Raw genomic sequence first — 21,487 nt, 5'->3', positions numbered from 1 at the left:
TGGGGTTCGCGGTTTATAAATTTTAATTTTCAATATTTTAAAACGCGCCAAAAATTATTCTTTCATATATTTTAACAGTGCATTGTCTGCACATTATGATTGTACCATCAGCATAACAGCCTACAAACTTTTTGATAATATATACGTAAAATGAATCCTTGCCGTATGGGGTTCTCGGTTTAAAAATTTTTATTTTCAATATTTTAAAACGAGCCAAAAATTAATCGTACATATATTTCAACAGTACATTGTCTGCCCATTATAATGGTACCATCAGCATACCAGCGTACAAACGTTTTGATATGATATACGTAAAATGAATCAGCGCCGTATGGGGTCCGCGGTTTAAGTATTTTAATTTTCAATATTTTAAAAGGAGCCAAAAATTATTCGTTTATATATTTCAACGGTACATTGTGTGCAGATTATTGTGATACCATCAGCATATCAGCCTACAAACTTTTTGATATAATATACGTAATATAATTGTGCGTCGTATGGGATCCGATTCTTTAAAATTTTAATTTTTAAAACGGGCCAAAAATTTATTTTCTGTATATCTCGATAGTACATTGTATCCAGAATAACTTGGTACCAAGTAAACACCAGCGTACAAATAATTTTATTTAATATACGTAATATAAAGATGCGCCTCATAGGGTCCGTGGTTAACAGTTAAAAATTTCATTTATATTAAACTAAGAAGAAAAAATCCTCCCACACACACACATACACACATACAGATTCTTTTTTTTTTAGATATATCTCTTGACCTCTTTAATTTTTGTTATGAATTAGTGCACAGACGCATTACGTATAGCAAAAAAATTTCAAGAAAATTGAAGAAATTTTTTTGACTAAAAGAAACTTGTTGACAAGAGTATTAACTATTAATTAGTTTGAATTATTTTATTGCTAACTAAGCGTTCGCATTCCAATATCTCTTGTGTACGTGTTATTTTACACGTAGTGAAGCTGTAGTTCTCCGAAAAGACGGGCGGGGAACAGCAATGGAAAACGGGACCACACACACACATATACACACACAACACAGGCACACAAGAAAGAGAAGGAAGCTCGGTATATTGGACAAAGAAAAAAATCGAAAGAGGAAGTGAGAAGCAAGTCGATGACCGTTATGTATCGCATCTATGGAAGAGGAAACCTGTCTGTATATACGACCGATATACCATTCGCAATGAAGTACAAGCGTGTAGTCAAGGCTGAAGCAAAGTCATGGTCAGTGTTACTTCTTTCTTCGAGTTATATGATTCAGACGTTTCGTCTCTTCGTTTATAGATCGTTTATAAGTTACGTATTCATCGATATAATCTCGCGAAGAAATTTCATAATTTACTTTAATACAATTATGCAATAAAAAAATTATTTCTCTTTTCGAACAGTCACATCTTTGCCCGTCAAATGTTTTTGCAGAATATGTTGATAGTGTAATAAATATAATGTTCGCGTTGATATCGTTAGATTTACATTGGTGCGTTAAAATACAAATAAAAAGAGCCAATTAATCTTGACACAGTTTGATTGAGGACAGGAAAAGGTAGGCAAAGAGATAATTATGGTAAATGCGGATATGTGTATACTTGTTTATGTGTGTATGTATAATGTTTAGCATTTTGCATTACATTTCACACGATTCTTTTAAGCATATATGATAACACACTATGTATATTAAAATATTACATTTTTATAATCTTTTTACTATATGTTTTAATTTCTGCAGTTTAATTAAGATGCAAACATTATCGATTTTACTTTGTAATGATTGTCACATTTAATAAACATTTTTATTTTAAATTTATATTAAAACTATCTTTTCCTTCCACAAAAATTATTGATTTCTGGAAGACAGCTAAAAATGCAAATTAATAATTTTAAAAATCATGTATGGCAATTATAATTAATTTCATATTGTATATACACACATAAACTACACACACACATATATATACATATAGTAAAACAACCGTTTTTCAGGAAGCAAGTAAACCAGTTTTCCTTTCCAAATCGTTTATTTCGTGTTAGAAACCCGTTTGGTCTGATACGAATAATGTATCATTCTTAAGAGAAACAATGTGATTTTTTCATCTTTATTTACATTTTAACGATGCCTCTTTGATTTAAATAAACTCTTAATATGTTTACAATAAATATTGCAACAATTTATAATAAGAATCACGTATGTTCTTATATCAGTTTTTCAAATCAAATTAAATTTTTCAAATAAACATGCAGTATTTATAAAAACTTTCAAAATATAATATAAAGTGTAAATTCATCGTGAAGCATTGTGATTATATAATTAAGAAATTATTATCAAACATCTGTTATCATTGTCGATTATTTGTCAAATAAAATTATAACTTTTCCATAACACAAAAATGTATCGAGCAATTGCTTAAAGGATGAAGTGCCAAAGAGTGCACGAAATGTTTATAAAATACATATCTAATTGCATCTTAATTGTTTCTAAATACCATTTAAATAAATAAGAAGGATTACCTAATGTATGTCAATCACTGGATGAAATGTCAATCGGAGTCATTGAATTTAAAAATATTATAAGATTACTGAATGTATATATATATATATATATATATATATATATATTTTTGATCAGTGACAATTCCGTATACAATTTTAAAGGATAAAGCAAAGATCTTTTGTGAACTAAATAATATACTAACTGTAATAGCTAACAAAAGAATTTGAAAGACACGGTTTACAAGTGCACCTCTTTTTAAAATTTAAATAAAAAAGAGAATTTTTTTGTGTGAATACAATTTTTTAAACACAATTCTCATATGCACGCCAAAGTTAATTTAAAATTATTTAACAGTTGAAAGTTTCACGACTAATTGATATTCACTTCGCATCGAGATCGTTCAGACTGAGCCAGGTGAGTTGGCTCTTCGTCAATTTCTAATGTGATGGTTGCGCAGCTATCAGTTTCATTTCAGCAGTACAATGAGTTGGTCTACGTCATGATCTGTTCGTTATGACATGGAAGAGACACGACATTAGTGTTGGTGAAAATATATGTGAAGAAGTAGCAAAGTTATCCGAGACAAACTTATCCGGGCTCTACACTATAATGGAATAAATATTTACTTACTTGTGTGTTATAGAATTTTAAATTCCAGTTCACTAGTTCAGTGCATTAGTACAAAAATTTCACGGTAAAATAAAATGGGTGTCGAAAGCATTTTAACAGGAGGTTTGACTTCAGCCTCCAGCGGGCTGTCATGGTTCTTTCCGATTCTTGCTGCAGCGCTTGTCTACTTCCAATACGAAGCTCTTGACAATGAAGCGTCGCCGATTGACATGCCATCGGAGGTGTTATTGCCTACGTATCATTTTATAGTGGTTGGCGGTGGTAGTGCAGGTACGTTCATAAAAAAATGTTATTAATAAACAATCTTGATATCTTCTTTTCTTATGACATCAGGAGCTGTAGTTGCGAGCCGTCTATCTGAGATTAGCGATTGGAATGTTTTATTGCTGGAAGCAGGCGGTGATGAAACTGAGATCTCTGACGTGCCGTTACTTGCTGGATACCTTCAGCTTAGTCAATTAGACTGGCAATATAAGACCGAGCCACAGGGTGATGCCTGTTTAGGTAAATTTCATTTTTTATTATTCTTTCTTTTTTAAAATTTGGAAAATATCTCTTTCTCTTCTTCTTCTGTATTTAATTTTTGTAAAATATTTCTAGCAATGGAGAATAATCGTTGCAATTGGCCGAGAGGCAAGGTGATTGGAGGATCATCAGTGCTTAATTACATGCTGTATATTAGAGGAAATTTACGTGACTATGACATATGGGAGCAGCAAGGTTGTACTGGCTGGGGTTCGCGCGACGTCCTGTACTACTTTAAAATATCCGAGGACAACAAAAATCCTTATTTGATTCGCACCCCGTATCACGCGAGCGGCGGACACTTAACAGTGCAAGAAGCACCATGGCATACACCTCTGGCGGCAGCCTTTGTTCAAGCAGGACAAGAAATGGGCTACGAAAATCGAGATATTAATGGAAAGTATCAGACCGGCTTTATGATAGCTCAGGGCACCATCAGACGTGGTAGCCGTTGTTCAAGTGCGAAAGCGTTTCTTAGACCGGCTAGACTCAGGAAAAATTTACACGTTGCAATGCACTCGCACGTGACTAAAGTACTGGTCCATCCCAAAAGCAAACGTACTTATGGAGTAGAATTTGTCCGAGACGGTAAGATATTTCGTATACGCGCGAATAAGGAGGTCATCTTATCGGGTGGTGCTATCAATTCGCCGCAACTGTTGATGCTATCTGGAATTGGGCCAAAGGAACATTTGCAGGAGCGCGGGATTCCTGTAATTCAAGATAGCAGGGTTAGTGTGCAAGAGAATTTTATTTGTATATAATATTATAAATAATACTAAAAATTTGCCTTCAAATTTCTCCAGAAATTTCTACTTTATTTATTACAAAATTCCTACACTTCCAGGTCGGCTTTAATCTTCAAGATCATGTTGGCTTAGGCGGACTTGCGTTCATGGTCAACCAAGAAATCTCTATAATACAAAATCGTTTGCAAAATATACAGACAGCGATGCAGTACGCTGTGCTGGGTGACGGGCCATTGACTGTCCTTGGAGGTGTTGAAGGTGTTGCTTTTGTTAACACCAAATACACGAACGTTTCGTTAGACTTTCCCGATATCGAGCTGCATTTCGTCTCTGGCTCGACTAATTCGGACAGCGGTGTGCAAATAAGAAAGATTCATGGATTAACGAAGCAATTTTATGACACAGTTTTCGGAGCGATCAGCGACAAGGATACGTGGAGCGTGATTCCTATGCTGTTGCGACCAAAGAGTCGCGGCATGATCAAACTACGCAGCAAGAATCCATTTGATCATCCCCTGATTTATCCAAATTATTTCAAAGAACCGGAAGATATAGCCACATTGGTCGAAGGAGTAAAGATCAGCGTGGCCCTGAGCAGGACCAGTGCTTTCAAACGTTTCGGAAGCGAATTAAACTCGCAGCAATTTCCAGGATGTAAACATATTCAAATGTTTACGGATGAGTATTGGGAATGCATGATCAGATATTATAGCGTAACGATTTATCACCCTGTTGGCACTTGCAAAATGGGACCTTATTCGGATCCTGAGGCCGTCGTCGATCCACAGCTCAGGGTCTACGGTGTGGCTGGGCTTCGCGTGATCGATGCTTCGATCATGCCGAATATTGTGAGCGGAAACACAAACGCGCCGACCATCATGATCGGCGAAAAAGGTGCTGACATGATCAAAGAATATTGGTTGAAACAAAAGGATATGTCTAAAAGTGTTTAATAAACGTTAAAATATCTTGAAATTATATATAAAGCTGTATATAAAGTTGTCAAGTCAATGAAAACGTTGAAAAATCAATAAATAACAGCCAAAAATAACTTATTGTTAGAGCTGTTTATGCAGATATTAGCTACTCAGATTTTCTGCAAAATTCGCTTTCAAACTGTTGTAAAATCTTCATACATAACATGTTAGATATATAAAATGCTACAGAAAAAAAGAGAGAAAATGAGCGAGAACGTTCGCGTTGTGTAATGCAACGTAATTTGTATTATATTTCATACATGCGTATATATATATCTATATACATGTAAATGTAAATATATTATTTTAAATACAAATGTGTATTTTGCATCTGATTGTTATTTATGAAAATGTAAGTCTTACAATTAATGTTGATCGATGCTGATTGACTCTACTACAAGTTTTTTATACTTTGTTTTGATCCTAAGTCTGTTTTATGTAACTTAGAATTTATGAGAAATTTTCTTTCAAATTACATCGCATTAAATATATTGTAAATTAATAGAATTCTTAAATTGCGTTTTTTTATTTCTATTTTTTATCCAAAAACGTTAACATAGAAACGGCAGAGATTACTAGATTAATCGATGGCATGCCTCGCCAACAAATAACATCGCATCGCTTAATGTCAAAACGTGAATGATCTTCACGTTGAAGATCGTTCAACCTTATTTTGCGAAAGAACTAAATTTTCTAGGAAAATAACATTCAATAAAATTAGCATTCAAGATGTAATTGTACATTATCGAAACTCCGAAATGGCTAAAGATAGTATCGACGATATCCTGGTGCGTCTTGACGAGATCGAGAAGCTGCAAGCAGAATTACGACATTTGGTACCACGAGCGACGAGTAACTCATCCAGACATGTCAGACATCAGGATTTATCCCGCGATACGTCCGCATCGATACGTTTCCCATCCCTCTTCACGTTCCCCGTAATTTCGAATTTCACGTCATCCTCCTCCAAAAATGAACGAGTGCAAAAGTCAGCTGCGCAATTGAACCTTAACGACAAATTGTCGAATGATAATCGACCTTCGACAATGAATCTGAAAAGTGCAAGGAGATCTTCTCAGCGCGAACCATCCGCGAGAGAAACGAATATCTTTAAAAATCTATTGCAGAGCACCGATAAAAACCTTACGAGATCACATGCGGGAACCTCTTTGGCTTCGACTTCCGCAGGGACTTCAAAGGCATCGATGAAAGACATTGTCGCAAATCGTGTGTCCAAGAATTCGCAAGATGTAATTAGAAAGGAATTAAGGAGAGGAACATCAAAGACTATATCTAGAGATAAAACGCAGCGCATAACTGGTGAAAGATCGAACATGCGGCTATTTGAAAAAAATAATTCAAGTATAACCATAATTATTCATATATATATAATAAATATTATATAATAATATATAATTATTCATATATATATATATATATATATATAAAATAATTTATATTAATATTAATATTATATTAATATTTATATTAATAAATATATATAATAAATAAATAAATCAGAAAATAAATAATAAAAAAAAATATTGAAATATAAATATTATTACTTTTTTCGACTCACCACACACACACACACACACACATATTATTAATTTTTCTTAGTTTATTTCAATTCCTGTCATTCACAGTCCGCTCATCTGTGCAGACATCCGACATTCAAATTCACGTGGAGGAAACAGCGAAACCGCGAGACGTACGATCGTGCCTAAGAAGACGCAATAAAAAAGATATGTCAACGAGAACGCTTATCGAGCGAATTATGGAAAAGTTTAATTATTGTTTCGTAGACGATAACAGAGTCACTGTTCCGTATCATTATCCGGGAAGTAAAAAACCCAGAAGAGTGCAAGAGATAAAAACACTACGATTATCCGCGACAACAAATTTCGTCGATTAAAAAATTATAATCATATGACATAACACACATGTTGCAAAATAAAACAATATATATATGCATATAAAGATAATAATAATTATTATTTTATAATATATATATATATATATATGTATGTGTGTGTGTATGTAGTTTTAGAGTTTTTGATAATCAATCATGTAAAAATATTTAAATTTGATCCAGAAATGGAGAGCATTAATAATATTATTTATAGTATATACATACACAAATTGAATTTGAATTTGAAGGAATCGATATATCGAACAGAGATATATCGCATATCGATACATCGATTCATTCCGTGTTTGATGTAAGAGGTTTGACAGTGTGATTTTGAGGTTACTTAAACGTCAAAGCCATTCATAACTGCGTCGTTATTTACAAAATCGTGCTGTATTATATTGTGTCATATGACGTAGAAGTTCTTATTATATCTATTATTATTGTTTTTTAAATGGACAGTATAATTATCTCAAAATAATGTAGCAATAATGCATTTGCCGTTTATCAAGAAGATAATGTTTCCTTTAACAATCTGCCTCTTGTAACTATTTTTCACATTCTGTGGAGTAATAACATAGCTGCATTTACGTCAAAATATATTTTCGACAATGGCACTCATCAATATCGAAGGAATCGACCCTTGGTAATTTATAAATTATATCCTTTATACACTCTCCTTATATATATTTGACTATTTAAAATCTATCACATTTTTTTGCAAAAATTTCAAGTGATAATATTATATCTCTATATATTTTGTAATTATATATATTAAGCATTTTAATTTAATTATTCTGCATTAAAAAATTGATTAAATTTATGTGTCAGGCTTATGGAATATGATGCATGTGAAAAGTTGTTCCGTGAGATTATGGAACAGCTTACTCTACGCGAAGGAGAACCGAAGGCATCAAAGGTTTATGCCAGCTTGTCAGCCAATATAAGATTGCGTCTGAAACAATATACACGAGAAGTTCAACAATTAAAAAGCAAAGTGGATGAAGCATTCAAGTTAAGAACAATGTATCCTTTTATCTCTATATGTTATATATACAAATGTACATATTAATTTTTGTACACTTTAGACTATTTTGAGATAATTATTAATTGATAAATTCCTTATAATGCAAATATATGATAGTACATTTGAGGAAGCGGAACGTAGGACAAGGCAAGTGGAACAATTACAAAGTAAGGACATTCAGTTACAAAAATTGTATGAACCACATACAAATGATTATGCATCATCGCGTGCTAATTTATTAAGAGCAAGTTCATCAGCTTTTGCTGATGGTGGCACAACTTCTTGGGCTGCTGATGAAGATGATGATTATGATGATAAACCGATAGATGTTCAAGTATCTGTTAGTGATATTATGACTCATCAAGAACGAATATTGAGAGGTAAATAATAATTTTAAGAAACAAATTAGCTACTATATATTTTTTTTATAATTTACATTGTTCAATCTCTTATAGAACAAGACAAAGGCTTAGAGGAGTTATGTAAAGTAATTTCTCGTCAAAAAGAGATTGGACAAACTATTAGCAATGAAGTGGATCATCAAAATGGTGAGTAGTAATAAATTTTGTATCAAGGTAATATTTTTTCATATAAAAATAAATTCTCTTTAAACTTATTTCCATGGTAATATAGAAATAGTTGATGATCTGGCTGATCATATGGACAGAACTGATGAATCTTTGATCAACAAGACTCAGCAGGTCCGTAATATTCATTCCAAAGACCGTACATGTGGTTATTGGATTGTGATACTTATACTTTTTATCGCTATTGTTGTTGTTGCTTTAGTATAGTAAATATTCAATATCTTAATTTTTATCTTAAATTGTCTATATCTAAAATGTAGACTTAGAAGCTTAAATATTTATAAATAAAATAATGTAATATCAGTTTTAAAATAATATCTTTCAATTTTTCAATCGGGTTAAGCTAAAATTATTTAATGTTGCGACATTTGTTGCGTACGATTTTTAATATGCTATGCTTTTAATATGTTACAAATAATAAAATATGAAAGCAAAATATTAATAAAATATTTATACATATACAATTATTAATATTTGGAACATTTTAGCATTTATATAAGGATATTATTCAATTCTCTGATTTTTATATATTATATATTGATAATATTATTTTCTGTACAATTTTTTACCTAATTTAAAAAGCTTTTAATTAGCATTAAAAATAATATTAATCGCATAGAATTGTATAAGAAGCAAGGGAGACTTGTCAGATATTGGAAATGGGAAATAAAAAGACAGTCTCAGAAATATGGTGTTACATATTTTCTTTTTTATATCATAAATATCTATCCTGAATCTCTGGTTCTATGCGAACTTTCTCGGCGCTAGGGATATAAAGAAAGATTCACTATTGCTTCTCTGCACTATAATCCGCGTTTAAAATAAATATATATCAAAGAACTGCTTTTTGCGTACCAGATATCCGCTTTCTCGATTTCTTTCACCAACATTTGTAATAGATAGTATTTTAACGCTTGTTTCGGCATATTGTACAATTGATAATCGAAAGCAAAGCCTAACGATTCTTCCTTTTCTCTCTCAATCCGAAAACGCAAAACAACAATTGGATTACTATCGTAAACGCGGTATCCAGCGGTTACCTATACGAGACATGATATTTAATTGGATTATGTATGTACATTGGCGTAAAATTCTTCTCCTTTCCAGCGGATATATCACATTGTTTTGGATTTTACAAAACCGTCAAATTCCCCTTGTCTCGCAAAATTTATTTTTAATACAAGTTTTACTAGTCGCGCCGAGCATATGTCGCTCCCTTTCGTAACATACAGTGAGATCTCGTTACAACGCACCGCGTCGAAAATCTCTGAGCTGATATTGTTGTACTGGAAATTTCCTTACATCGAAATGCTCATGCATATCTTGGAACATTGCCATCGAGTTCAATAAAACTCTGCTCTGTCTATATTTATGGTTTTACAACAAAATTTCGCTGCGCTAGCTAGCTTGTCACTAGAACTTGGGATTTCAACACAGAAACCGCTACGAACGTTACATCAATTATGCGAATTTTTGTTATTGTGAACCAAACAGCTTCCTGATCGTATATAAGAACAGTTCTACGAATATCTGTCTACATTAACAGCCGATTAAACATTTATGCAACAGGGAATCGTTTCGCTAAACATTAGTTAAAGTTAACTGACGTTTAAGCCGACCTTCTCTCTACCTTTTCCTAAAGACAGAGGGAAAGAAAAAAAGGAAAAAAAAGATAGTAAATCACATGCAGTTAAATCTCAGTTAACTTTAATTAATTTTTACGATAGCTGTTCACACACGACAGCGCAAAGCAAACGCAATAGAATTTTCCCCAAAGCATTGGTTGAAAACATTCAGAATTTCTCAACAAGAAACACGAGCTTCTCTTTACAAGTAGCTGTGTATAATTGTAGAATAGACGCACACATCGATAACGTAGCATACACAGCGTTAATTATATGGTTCCATAACGAGACCAAAGTGACTTGTGCGCTGACTCCTGTGTTAAGACCAACCATTGGCTTTTGTGTTTTATCTTAAACAAACAAATTCTGATGCTCTCTACTTTCTCACTTTCTCTCTCTCTCTCGCTCTCGCTCTCTTTGTAATTGATAATATATATATGTATATATATATTAGAATATTTTTTTAATGTGTCAAATGGGTCCCATAGCCGCTAATCACTTCACGTTTTTTACGCCACTGGCCCGTGTTAGATGCGTCGACTCGTGTGTTCTCAATGACGTGCTCATTTTAACGAGGACGACAAATTTATCTAGCTAAACATCGAAGAACATCGAACTGTTTATGCGTGTTCAAGTCTCCCTGCAGTCAGTCTGAATCTAATTGACAATGTGTATACCGAGGGTATGTGTCTCCTTGTTGTGCTGCTTACTTGAGTTTGTTCCTCCCTTCTTTCTTTCTCTCTTCAATTTCTTTTTTTTTTTTTTCTTGCATTTAATTTACTAACGATCGCTATTATCGACTACATGTGTGTTTTTTTAGATAGATAATTATTATGCCAATACCGAGCGTACGATTTTTAGCGTGTGAAGAATCCTGCTAGTCTCTCATTTATAGACCTTATATGTACTCTAAGTAAACTCTACATTCGTATAGTTTTGAGTATAAATATATTCCGAGTGTTCCATTATTATCACAAAAACTGACATTCACATACCATCTTTTTCTTCTATTTTTTATACTTAATATTTGAATATAAATTTTTATTCTATTTTAAATGCAAAATATATATCATAGAAAGAAAAAATATACAATTAAAAAAAGAACAGATCTAACAATATTTTCTTCGTCGAAAAACTTCAAAAGATTAAATATCTCTCTTTATGACTTTTAGATTAAATTACACTTAATTTTAAAAAATAGAACATTTTATATGCGATATCTATTTATATGCCTGATACTTTTTTGATTTTCAAAAATCTTTTAATATTTCTACACACACAATTACATTTTACATTAAATCTTTATTGTAAAATAGACTTTTAATTCGATTATTGAAAACAAATAAGATGGTGAGTGAAATGGAACACTCTATATATACTTGTGTATCAGGCTAATACAAACAGTAATCATTCTGCAATTTGGACATAGAAGCATGAATGTGTCTTACTTCTTAGAATACATAATTTTTTCTTCTTTTTACTTTTCCAAGCAAATTAAATGACGCGCTATATTTCACCTCTAAAATATTTATAACAATAATTTATCTGAACGCATTTACGAAAAGAAAGTACATAATGCGCTGTGACATTTCTCTTAGGCATAAATTCGTTACACTGTTCAATTCAATCCAACGAAACAGTGTCATTTATCGTTTGCTATTAGAAGATGCGCAGCAAAATTTCATAATCCTTTTAACGATTTCTCGCAAGAGAATGCTTTAGAAATGTAAGCAAAATACGTATGTATATACAACGTGGGAAATGCCAAAATCTTTCGCAGTTATAGTTAGCGCTTTTTAAAGTTCTGTTTGGTACATTCAGTGGCGGATCAAAACATATCTACCAAATTTTATATATACGTAATATTAAATTATATATATTGTTAAAAAAAGATCACATAGAGCAAACAATTTTTCGTTTATGAAATTAAGTTATCACGAGTATAAACTTATTAATTGTATACTTGCGAGATCTCTTATACGAGTTTATAGACAAGTACCGTATCTAATAATCCGCCACTGGATACATTTCAATTTACTTCTACAGAGGCAATACCGCCTGTTTCTTCAGATAGCTCTATTTGTCGCGTATTTTTAAATTCGATATACAAGAGACGCTTCGTGGAAGAGGAAAAGTATCAGATCTCACTCGAGGAGTGCCACTTACATTGATACATGGTGATATCGATACGCGTGTTGGCAATAATGGCACATCATTAAACACACTAATACAGCTAGTAATTAACAAACATTATCCGATATATCTGACTGAGAGTGTAAAGTAAAACTTATAAATATTTTTATCATTCTTTTCTGATTCTTGAAAACTTCACATACGATGTTGAAACGTATACGATAGACCTATCGAACTTATCTCGGACTGAAAGATCTCGCGCACACATTATTATTACAATGGTTGTGCATATGTTATAACTCGACAACACAATAAACGAAACACATAGACGCGTGTGAAATAAAAAAATTATTAACAGAAAGTTTGTTTCCCCCAGACATACTTAGTTTTATTTTTTTTTCTTTACAATGCACATTAACATCTTAATTTTTTACATTAAGACGAGGGTCACGTGAGTACTCTTTTTTTTTCCTCAAGCATCTCATTTGGCTTATTTTTATCTGTCGTCGCAAATACATATACTTCGCTCTTTCTCGCTTTCGCGTGTATAATACTATTATTCTTTTCGCGCTCTTTTAAATCCCCGGTGAAAAAAAATCTTTCGATCTCTCGAGCATATTTCCGCTATTGTTGCACGCGCGCTTCGCGGTCAAGGAAGCGGAAGAGGAAGGACTTCTATCTCGAAGGACGTGAGTGTGTATGTGTGTGTGCATACGATGTCGCACGTGCAATTGAATGATACTATCGAAGCGACTCAACAAATCATCTACGAAAGCGCAATTCTTTTTTTTTTCCTTTTTTTACTTAATATCACAAGATTACGCCTGAACTATAATTAACACTCTAAGCAATGCTACTCGTATGTAATGTGTTATCGTGTGTCGCACGTTAAAATACAGTTAAAATTCGAAATTATCACCCTAGTAAGCCGTATAATATTCTGTTTGTGCTTCGTCGAGCTGGCGAAGATCAAAAACCGGGATTGTAATTCTCGATAAAATCGAGACTTCGTTAGATCTCGCGTACGCGAAATGATCTCTGTGTTTATTGTGGACTCTCTCTCACGATTTGACTGGCATATTTAGTTTACTCTTTTAACGTCTAACATCTCATATTTGTTCCACATTAATGCGATAAATTAGACTCGTCAGAATCGTGCCGGTCTCAAGCCTCACATAGAATTTTTCATCAAGTGCTCTCCGTTCAATCGTCCAATCGACAGCTTTGGTTGCATGCTTTTCTTCTTTTAGTGCGTCTTGTAATCAGTGCGCAAACACTTAGATTATCTTTCTTCCGGGATACTTTCGATCGGTTGCTCAGTCTTTCGAACTCAGTTCTTCGATGGCGTTACATCGGGAGAAAAGGTATGTATGTATGTGTATGTGTGAGAGAGAGAAATAGGTAAAGGTAGATCAAAAGTTTTGTATTTTATTGTGTTCACATGTGTTGTTTAGTATAATAAGCACTCTTGGTCGTCGTTAAGCGCCCCTGTCACACGGCAATCAACCAACAGAGAAACGCCTTTTGTTTAAGATTACGAAGATCCGAAATCCGAAGTATATAGAAACGACACAATTTCGCGTGACCGCGAAATACAAATTGTATCTAGAGTAATTATATAGGAGGGGGGGGGGGAGAGAGAGATATGGCGGTATTGTTATTAAGTCTACGTGGTATAAAACGTGTCGTGATTCATTCAAGATTGTCGCGAAGCGAATCACGACGTGGTACGCGCAAAAATGGGCCATCTTCAAATGATTTCAACTCAGCACAATGCTTGCGACTTAACGTTCTAGGAGAGTTCGTCCGATCCGATCTCGCGCGTGTACAAAATTTTATTTCCTTCTCTCTTTGCAGATCGACGAGGCGCGCTAAATAATGACGAGCGAGTATACACACGATGTTCGATTATCACGAAAAACGCTCACGCTTCCTCACGATACTCGCGCGATAGAGATTATAAGCTCGGATAGTGTACGATTGTGTATCTGTGTTTGTATGTGTACAAAGTCAGTCTAAATTTAAAGGAGCGTGATGGAACGCGACGATTCTTCATCCGTTCGAGATGCGCTATCTCTATGATGATTGATCTTTTTTTTTTACATCAGGGAATTCGTACGCTGGTAGTAAGATAAATTCATGCAGGTAGTAAGATGAATTCATACTCGCTTCAATAATCGCGTGTACGTTTGACGGAGGGAGACAAAGAGAGCGAAGCAGGCACAGGCATGTGTGTTCGTTGTAGTCACTCGTGACTCCAAAGCACATTTACTAATTACTGACGATAAAAGATTCACGAATACGCTCCGACTCGATTCAACTCGCACATCATTGATTTCTTGTCCGCCGGTTTCTTCTTAGTTTATCTCTCATAATTAAGATTATCACGAGGTATCTCTTTCTGTACTAAGACTACTTTATATTCTCAGATCATAAATCATTCAATCGCGCGAGAGCACGCTTCTCGTAATCTGTGTATCAATCCCCATGTGTATGCATGTAATATGTATATATGCGTGTTATGTACGTTCTTTCTTCGTGTTAATAAAGATCTGTTTTATACATGACGAGCTACAGTGTTCGGCAAAGAGTTCTCTCTACTACTGTACCGTCGAAATCAATCATAGCAATACAATCATAGTGTATATATATATATATGTATATATGTATGTATATATATATATTTATATTTACATTTACTATCTACATTATCTACACAACAACAAACTGTTAGTTTTAGCATTTTCATCGTAAATTATTTTCTTTCAAACATTATATATCTCGCCTCGCGCATTTACCATCCATATCATTTTCAATCATTCACACTTTCATTCTTTCATCATCATCATCATTATATTATAATCATTTGCAGTATCATCATCATCATCATTATCAGCTTAATTATCACCATCATCATCACTGTCATCTTTATCATCATAATTATCTTTATATCGGCGTTAGAGGTGTCATAAACTCACGACTAGTTCGAAGTAACGATTATCAGTATAAAGTAATCATAATTCTTCGACTCTCGGCCAACTTACAAAATCAAATTAACGAGCGAAGATAATTCAAATAGAATATAAAAAAATAGAATAAATACGCCAACTTAAAAAAGATAGAGGAGTGAGGGACAATTAACAATAATCAGTAGCTACGTGATATCTATGTCCGCGTGTAAATGGCACGCGCTACGATCGCATAATTCCGGATGACAGCCTCTTTCTTTTTACCGTCTGCATCCCTTTCGAGGCTGCTTCTCGTCAATTTCACCATCTTTAGGTAATGTCATCGTTGTCCCTTCATGCCGACACTGACGATTCATTTTTTTCTTCTGGGAGAATCATCCTGTCTAACATTGGGCGAGGGTTTCCCAAATGACGATCGAGGTAATCGGTATCTCGTGGCAACATCGATACGATTTAACTTGCCTGACAATCTCTTAGAATCATTAGTCTTCCTCTAATCTCTCCTAGACAAGGGGAGGGGGAGCGAAACCATCGCGAGACTCACGAGTTCAGGTTAAATTAGGCTGCGGTGAGGGCGAAGGAGCAACAGGCTGAGGGTATGAGGCCGTGTCCTATATAAATGCCCAACATTCCAGTGTCTTGACGACAAAGTCTTCGCGCGGTGCCAACGGATCGTTGCCGTAGGTGCTGCAGGCCTGCGTTCTGCCTTGGTACAAGTCACCGTCCAACCAGAGTCCGAATTTGCCACTAAAAAAAGAACGATAAAAAATGCATTAACTTCATGAAGCTCTCGATCCATAGAAGAGAAAAGAAGTGAGAAGAAGCGAAAGATGAAAAATACTTACTCTCCGGCACCGATTGCTAAGCTCTCGTTGTTGCCCTTGATGAAGTATAGATTGTCACCGCTCCAGTTGAAACACTGGAACTTCGGCGAAAACCTGAAGAGCAGGGATTCGCCGGTACCATAAAAGTGATCGCTTACGTGTAAGGAGCACGAGGTTAATGCACCGAACACCTGTAACAAAACAAAGTATGACATATGGTGTAAAAATAGAAGAAAAAAAATATCATATGACTACATTGTACGTTTGTTCCTTTTGCATAAAGAGCTCGAACAAACGAGCCAGTGGAAAACCAATTCGAACGAATGCAAAACGTTCACAAAGCGAGTAAACGCACAAACAACTTAGTATGTGAATGCATGTTAATGTTTCGTTTAAGTTAATTATGACGATTGCAGAACTTTCTAATTAAACTCGGCTCGGTTGGTCTCTACGTTTAATTAGAAATTCTCTAAATGTGTCGATTCTCTCTACATATAGTATAATTAATTTTTATTATAATCTTTTTTGATAGAAATAAGATAAATTATTTTCATTAAATAAAAAATATTGCGAATGTCTTTCTAGTATATGATAAAACATTAGAACATGCGCACATTATAAAGCTATAATAACATAAAATATAGTATACAAATAAGTGCTCGCAAAAAATTGCAAGCATATGTATAACTCTCGTACCAAGATCGATTTTTAAAAGCTGAAATCAAATTAAAACCAATCGGCTTAAATTGATGAATCCACTCCATATTTCAATTGACAAATGAAATACTCACGTTGCCTTCGGTGTCTTCGATGACTAACAGGATCGGACTCTCGATCTTTACCATTTTTCGATACATGCTGTTCAGACTGAAGCCGTTCTGGCTGGTGCTGAAGACGAGAGTCCATTGATAACCCTCTGCCCTCGCGGGTAGATGACGACAGAGCTGTTCCCTATGCTCGTCGCTGAGTATTTCCGTCGTGCCGATGAGATCGGGCACGATGATGTCGTTGTCCAAGGAGATGGCACTGTTCGCGTAGAGGACTCGCCTCACTTCCTCGCTCATAGACAGTACCTGCGAAAATTGATCGCGTTTGTCATTAATAACATGTCGCCGAATACAATTTTCGACAATGATACATATACCCATCGCTATTTCTAATTGAGGAGGTAAAAAGCAACATTATTTCCAACAATAACAATTTCATGATCGAAAAATGATCATGGCACAAACGGATGCTGTGCTTCATCATCTATATAAACGCACAAATGTCGTTGACATTAAAGATACGTGTGAAATTGAAAGCTCTTTTAGTGTCGATTACAAAACAAAAATTATTATGTAACATAGGGTGTGTGAAATTGGCACTCCTATGTTATGCTATCATAGTTCTGTTAAGAGTTCTGAGTTATTTAGAACCATAGGAAGAGTTCTTGATCATTTTTAGAAATAGTTCCGGTCATTACGATAACGAACATCAGTTTCAAAAAATAGGGATGCCAATTTCACATTTATTTACACATCGAGTTCCAATAGTTTTTCGAGCAGAGTTTTAAGGTTCTTTTAAATAGTTATATAGTTCCTGATTATTTTTTGAAAGAGTTCTGCAATTTTTAGATAAAAAACGTACCTTCAATATTGAAGATATTTCTAAAATATCTTCGATATTGAAAGTATGTTTTTTTATCTCTATAAAAATTGCAAAACTCTTTCAAAAAATAATCAGGAACTATGTAACTATTAAACAATTTAAATTTACTCACCTCACGGTTGCTACTCCTTTGTTGCACGATGCCTCCCCGGGCCTCCTTCTCGTAAAAGTTTCGAAACACTTGCACTCGCGTTATTTTTTTTCGTTCGCGACACGCGGCGACCCCCGGGTTTTAGCTATCACAATCTTCGACGCGTTTCGGTAAAACGCGAGACTCGCGAGAGCTTATTCGCGCGCGAATAAAATCTAAGCTCCATTTTCGCGTCGCCGCTTTTCTTCAAGACTCACTTTTCGCAGGGGCTTATCGAACGAAGATGATCAAGAGAGCGCCTTCGCCGCGACGCACTCAAGTCGCCGAAGGATGCAGCGAGACGAACATTGAGCGCGATTCACGATCGACGAGATCGGATTTATATGATAATTAACCGCCAAAGACGCTAATTAATACACTCGTCCTTTCGCGGACCGGCAAGAAGCGCACGACCATTGATCACGAAGAATCGAAGAAGAGCACTGGAGGTGGAGCTAGACTGGCATTGCCAGGTTCGGAACGCGCAACGATACGTCGCGCCGAGTCGTAGTGGTGGGGCATTGTAGGGCTCGCGACGCAACGTACGTGCGAGGTGCAGCGAATCACGTCGCGACCACTACGACCTGGTGGGGATATGCAGTCGCGACGTGATTCGCTGAACCTCGCACGTACGTTGCGTCCCGACCTCTACAATGGCCCGACCACTACGACCTGGTGGGGGTATGTAGTCGCGACGTGATTCGCTGAACCTCGCACGTACGTTGCGTCCCGACCTCTACAATGGCCCGACCACTACGACCTGGTGGGAGTATGTAGTCGCGACGTGATTCGCTGAACCTCGCACATACGTTGCGTCGCGAGCCCTACAATGCCCCACCACTACGACTTGTCGCGACGTGTCGTTGGTCGTTGCGCGTACCGAACCTGGCAGTGCCAGTCTAGCTCCACCTCCAGTGCTCTTCTTCGATTCTCGTGATGAACGGTCGCGCGCTTCTTGCTGGTCCGCGAAAGGACGAGTGTATTAATTAGCGTTTTTGGTGGTTAATTATCGTATAAATCCGATCGCGTCGCACGCGCCAGATTGATCTCGTCGGCCGTGAATCTCGCTCAATATTCGTCTCGCTTGCGTCCTTCGGCGACTTGAGTGCGTTGCGGCGAAGTCGCTCTCTTGATCATCTTCGTTCGATAAGCCCCTGCGAAAAGTGGGTCTTGGAAAAAGCGGCGACGCGAAAATGCAGCTTCGGTTTTATTCGCGCGCGAATAAGCTGTCGCGAGTCTCGCGTTTTACCAAAACGCGTCGAAGATTGTGATAGCTAAAACCCGCGCATCGCCGCGTGTCGCGAACGAAAAAAAATAACGCGAGTGCAAGTGTTTCGAAACTTTTACGAGAAGGAGGCCCGGGGAGGCATCGAGCAACAAATGAGTAGCAACCGTGAGGTGAGTAAATTTTTGTTTAATAGTTACATAGTTCCTGATTATTTTTTGAAAGAGTTTTGCATTTTTTATCTAAAATTGCAGAACTCTTTCAAAAAATAATCAGGAACTATATAACTATTTAAAAGAACCTTAAAACTCTGCTCAAAACTATTAGAACTCGATGTGTAAAAATATGTGAAGTTGACACCCCTATTTTTTGAAACTGATTTTCGTTATCTTAATGACCGGAACTATTTCTAAAAATTATCAAGAACTCTTCCTATGGTTCTAAATAACTCAAAACTCTTAACAGAACTATGATAGCATAACATACCAACTTCACACACCCTGTAACATACATGTAATTTTTTTACTTTGTTGTTAGATATATTCAACAAAATATTTTAATGTTTCCTGAAAAACCTATTAAGATCAAGAAGAATATTAAAACAAATTGTTGTAATTGGCGTAATGGTTAATTGTAACAATATAATATCACGATTTCTAATCGAATATAATTTTTGATAGACCATCATTTCCTACAATAATTCAATAATATATTCATTAAATAATAAAATATTATTTTAATCTGAAATTATTATGCCGACTTAAAATCTTGAAAAAAAGATTCAAGATTCTACGTAAAATTTTTCACTTATAAATATGAGAAAAACCATATACTTAGTGCAAAAGAACTAAACTATACTCTAACATCTCTTCTGCTTCTGACCTCCTCAGTTCAGTTAGCATTTAAGCACATTTAGGGCACATTTAATTGTGTATCGTGTTTTACTTTGTTAACATGATCTCACGTAACCGCAGTGGGTGTCGCGTTTATTCAAGTGAATTGCTAGATAATTACTAACGTGGGAGACCGCACCATGTGAAATGTGTGCCGATATTGAATTACTTTTGTTCATCGCCGTCATGAAGTGACTTCGCTTCGCGTAACGCACGATAATGCGATACACGCGTAAGAGAGAATGCAAATTCCACGCGGTGCACCGATACCAGAAGTTCGATTGTATAGAGGGAAACCGGAACCATACCATATAGAAGCTGCCATTACGGACGGCCTTGTGATAAATTCTATCATAGCAATTGAACTCCATTTCTATCCCGAAATCATAGACATTAAATCCGAAAATTGACGCGTATACATATAAACGCAGATTGTTGCTAAAAAGTAAATCAAAAATATCTGTGAAAATTATAGTAAGAACTAAAATAAAATAATCAAGACTGTCAAAACAAACGAGAGACAATACTCTATCTAAATTACTATAAAATATAAATAAATTAAAATATAGGTGTAATTAAATTACATAATTATTACTCAAAATTATTTAAAAAATAGTGAATATTTATTTATAATCTTCATATTTATTTAATTTTATTTTATTGCCTTAATTATTTTGATTGACTCTATATTAGAACATGTGATTATGCCAATATATATTTTCAATATATAACACAATCTATAACACATATATCTTATCCTTTCGTTCTATAATAAAGTTTTTATTAATAGAAACAAATAAAAAATGATTAATATGCAAAAATGATAATATATAAAAATAACAGGATAATTCATCGAACTTTCGAGAATGCTACAAAAGTTACGATCAATTTTCACAATTATCTTACTAATTGTAATTAACGTGAATTCGCGCTATACATCGTATGTGTGTAATACACGATATTATCGTACGTCAAATTATCGAGAAGCTCATCATCAATAATTCCGAATAATTCACAGATTGGACTACAAGGTGATAAACTCGATAAAAATTTGTTACCTATGTCTTGCTGCCTTTCGTGATTAAGATTTTATACATCATCTCTCAAATTGGCATAATTTGATAATTC

At 34.9% G+C, this 21,487-nt stretch overlaps 4 protein-coding genes across 20 annotated transcripts in view; 3 read left to right on the top strand and 1 right to left on the bottom strand.

Annotated features, from left to right (window-relative positions):
* The first annotated feature begins 1,209 nt into the window (after window positions 1-1,209).
* On the top strand, window positions 1,210-5,755 carry LOC145936246 (glucose dehydrogenase [FAD, quinone]-like). 4 transcript variants are annotated; one of them, XM_083038262.1, is made up of 5 exons: window positions 1,210-1,239; window positions 3,248-3,403; window positions 3,467-3,637; window positions 3,734-4,389; window positions 4,506-5,754. In XM_083038262.1, the coding sequence occupies exons 2-5, from the start codon at window positions 3,343-3,345 to the stop codon at window positions 5,358-5,360; spliced, it is 1,743 nt and encodes a 580-aa protein (XP_082894388.1). In that variant the 5' UTR covers window positions 1,210-1,239; window positions 3,248-3,342; the 3' UTR covers window positions 5,361-5,754. The 4 variants fall into 4 exon arrangements, with proteins under 4 accessions (XP_082894388.1, XP_082894386.1, XP_082894385.1 ...); XM_083038260.1 differs by lacking the exon at window positions 1,210-1,239 and adding an exon at window positions 1,271-1,558 and having other exon boundaries at window positions 3,147-3,403; window positions 4,506-5,755; XM_083038259.1 differs by lacking the exon at window positions 1,210-1,239 and adding an exon at window positions 1,271-1,558 and having other exon boundaries at window positions 2,961-3,403; window positions 4,506-5,755.
* Window positions 5,756-5,897: 142 nt separating this feature from the next.
* LOC145936469 (uncharacterized) lies at window positions 5,898-7,326 on the top strand. 2 transcript variants are annotated; one of them, XM_083038722.1, is made up of 2 exons: window positions 5,898-6,746; window positions 7,031-7,326. In XM_083038722.1, exons 1-2 carry the CDS (start codon window positions 6,143-6,145, stop codon window positions 7,297-7,299), a joined length of 873 nt encoding a protein of 290 aa, XP_082894848.1. In that variant the 5' UTR covers window positions 5,898-6,142; the 3' UTR covers window positions 7,300-7,326. The 2 variants fall into 2 exon arrangements, with proteins under 2 accessions (XP_082894848.1, XP_082894849.1); XM_083038723.1 differs by having other exon boundaries at window positions 7,048-7,256.
* A 303-nt stretch (window positions 7,327-7,629) lies between these two features.
* Syx8 (syntaxin 8) lies at window positions 7,630-9,599 on the top strand. The gene is made up of 5 exons (XM_083038512.1): window positions 7,630-7,942; window positions 8,128-8,322; window positions 8,441-8,703; window positions 8,779-8,871; window positions 8,957-9,599. The coding sequence occupies exons 1-5, from the start codon at window positions 7,908-7,910 to the stop codon at window positions 9,115-9,117; spliced, it is 747 nt and encodes a 248-aa protein (XP_082894638.1). The 5' UTR covers window positions 7,630-7,907; the 3' UTR covers window positions 9,118-9,599.
* A 1,318-nt stretch (window positions 9,600-10,917) lies between these two features.
* Window positions 10,918-21,487, bottom strand: part of Mtd (TLD domain-containing protein mustard) — a 126,466-nt gene continuing 115,896 nt past the window's right edge. For all 13 annotated transcript variants that reach the window (XM_083038506.1, XM_083038509.1, XM_083038505.1 and 10 more), the window contains 3 exons: window positions 17,253-17,534; window positions 16,483-16,652; window positions 10,918-16,384 (listed from right to left, as the gene is read on the bottom strand). In XM_083038506.1, the coding sequence (XP_082894632.1) occupies window positions 16,249-16,384; window positions 16,483-16,652; window positions 17,253-17,534 (588 nt within the window). In that variant the 3' untranslated portion in view covers window positions 10,918-16,248. The remainder of the gene's footprint in view (window positions 16,385-16,482; window positions 16,653-17,252; window positions 17,535-21,487) is intronic.

This window comes from Prenolepis imparis, unplaced genomic scaffold (genome assembly GCF_030444845.1).
Source record: "Prenolepis imparis isolate NDT839.2.m4 unplaced genomic scaffold, iyPreImpa1.0 SCAF_5, whole genome shotgun sequence".
Taxonomy (NCBI): domain Eukaryota; kingdom Metazoa; phylum Arthropoda; class Insecta; order Hymenoptera; family Formicidae; genus Prenolepis; species Prenolepis imparis.
The sequence above is the reverse complement of the archived record's forward strand: the minus strand, read 5'-3'. Positions and strand labels throughout refer to the sequence as shown.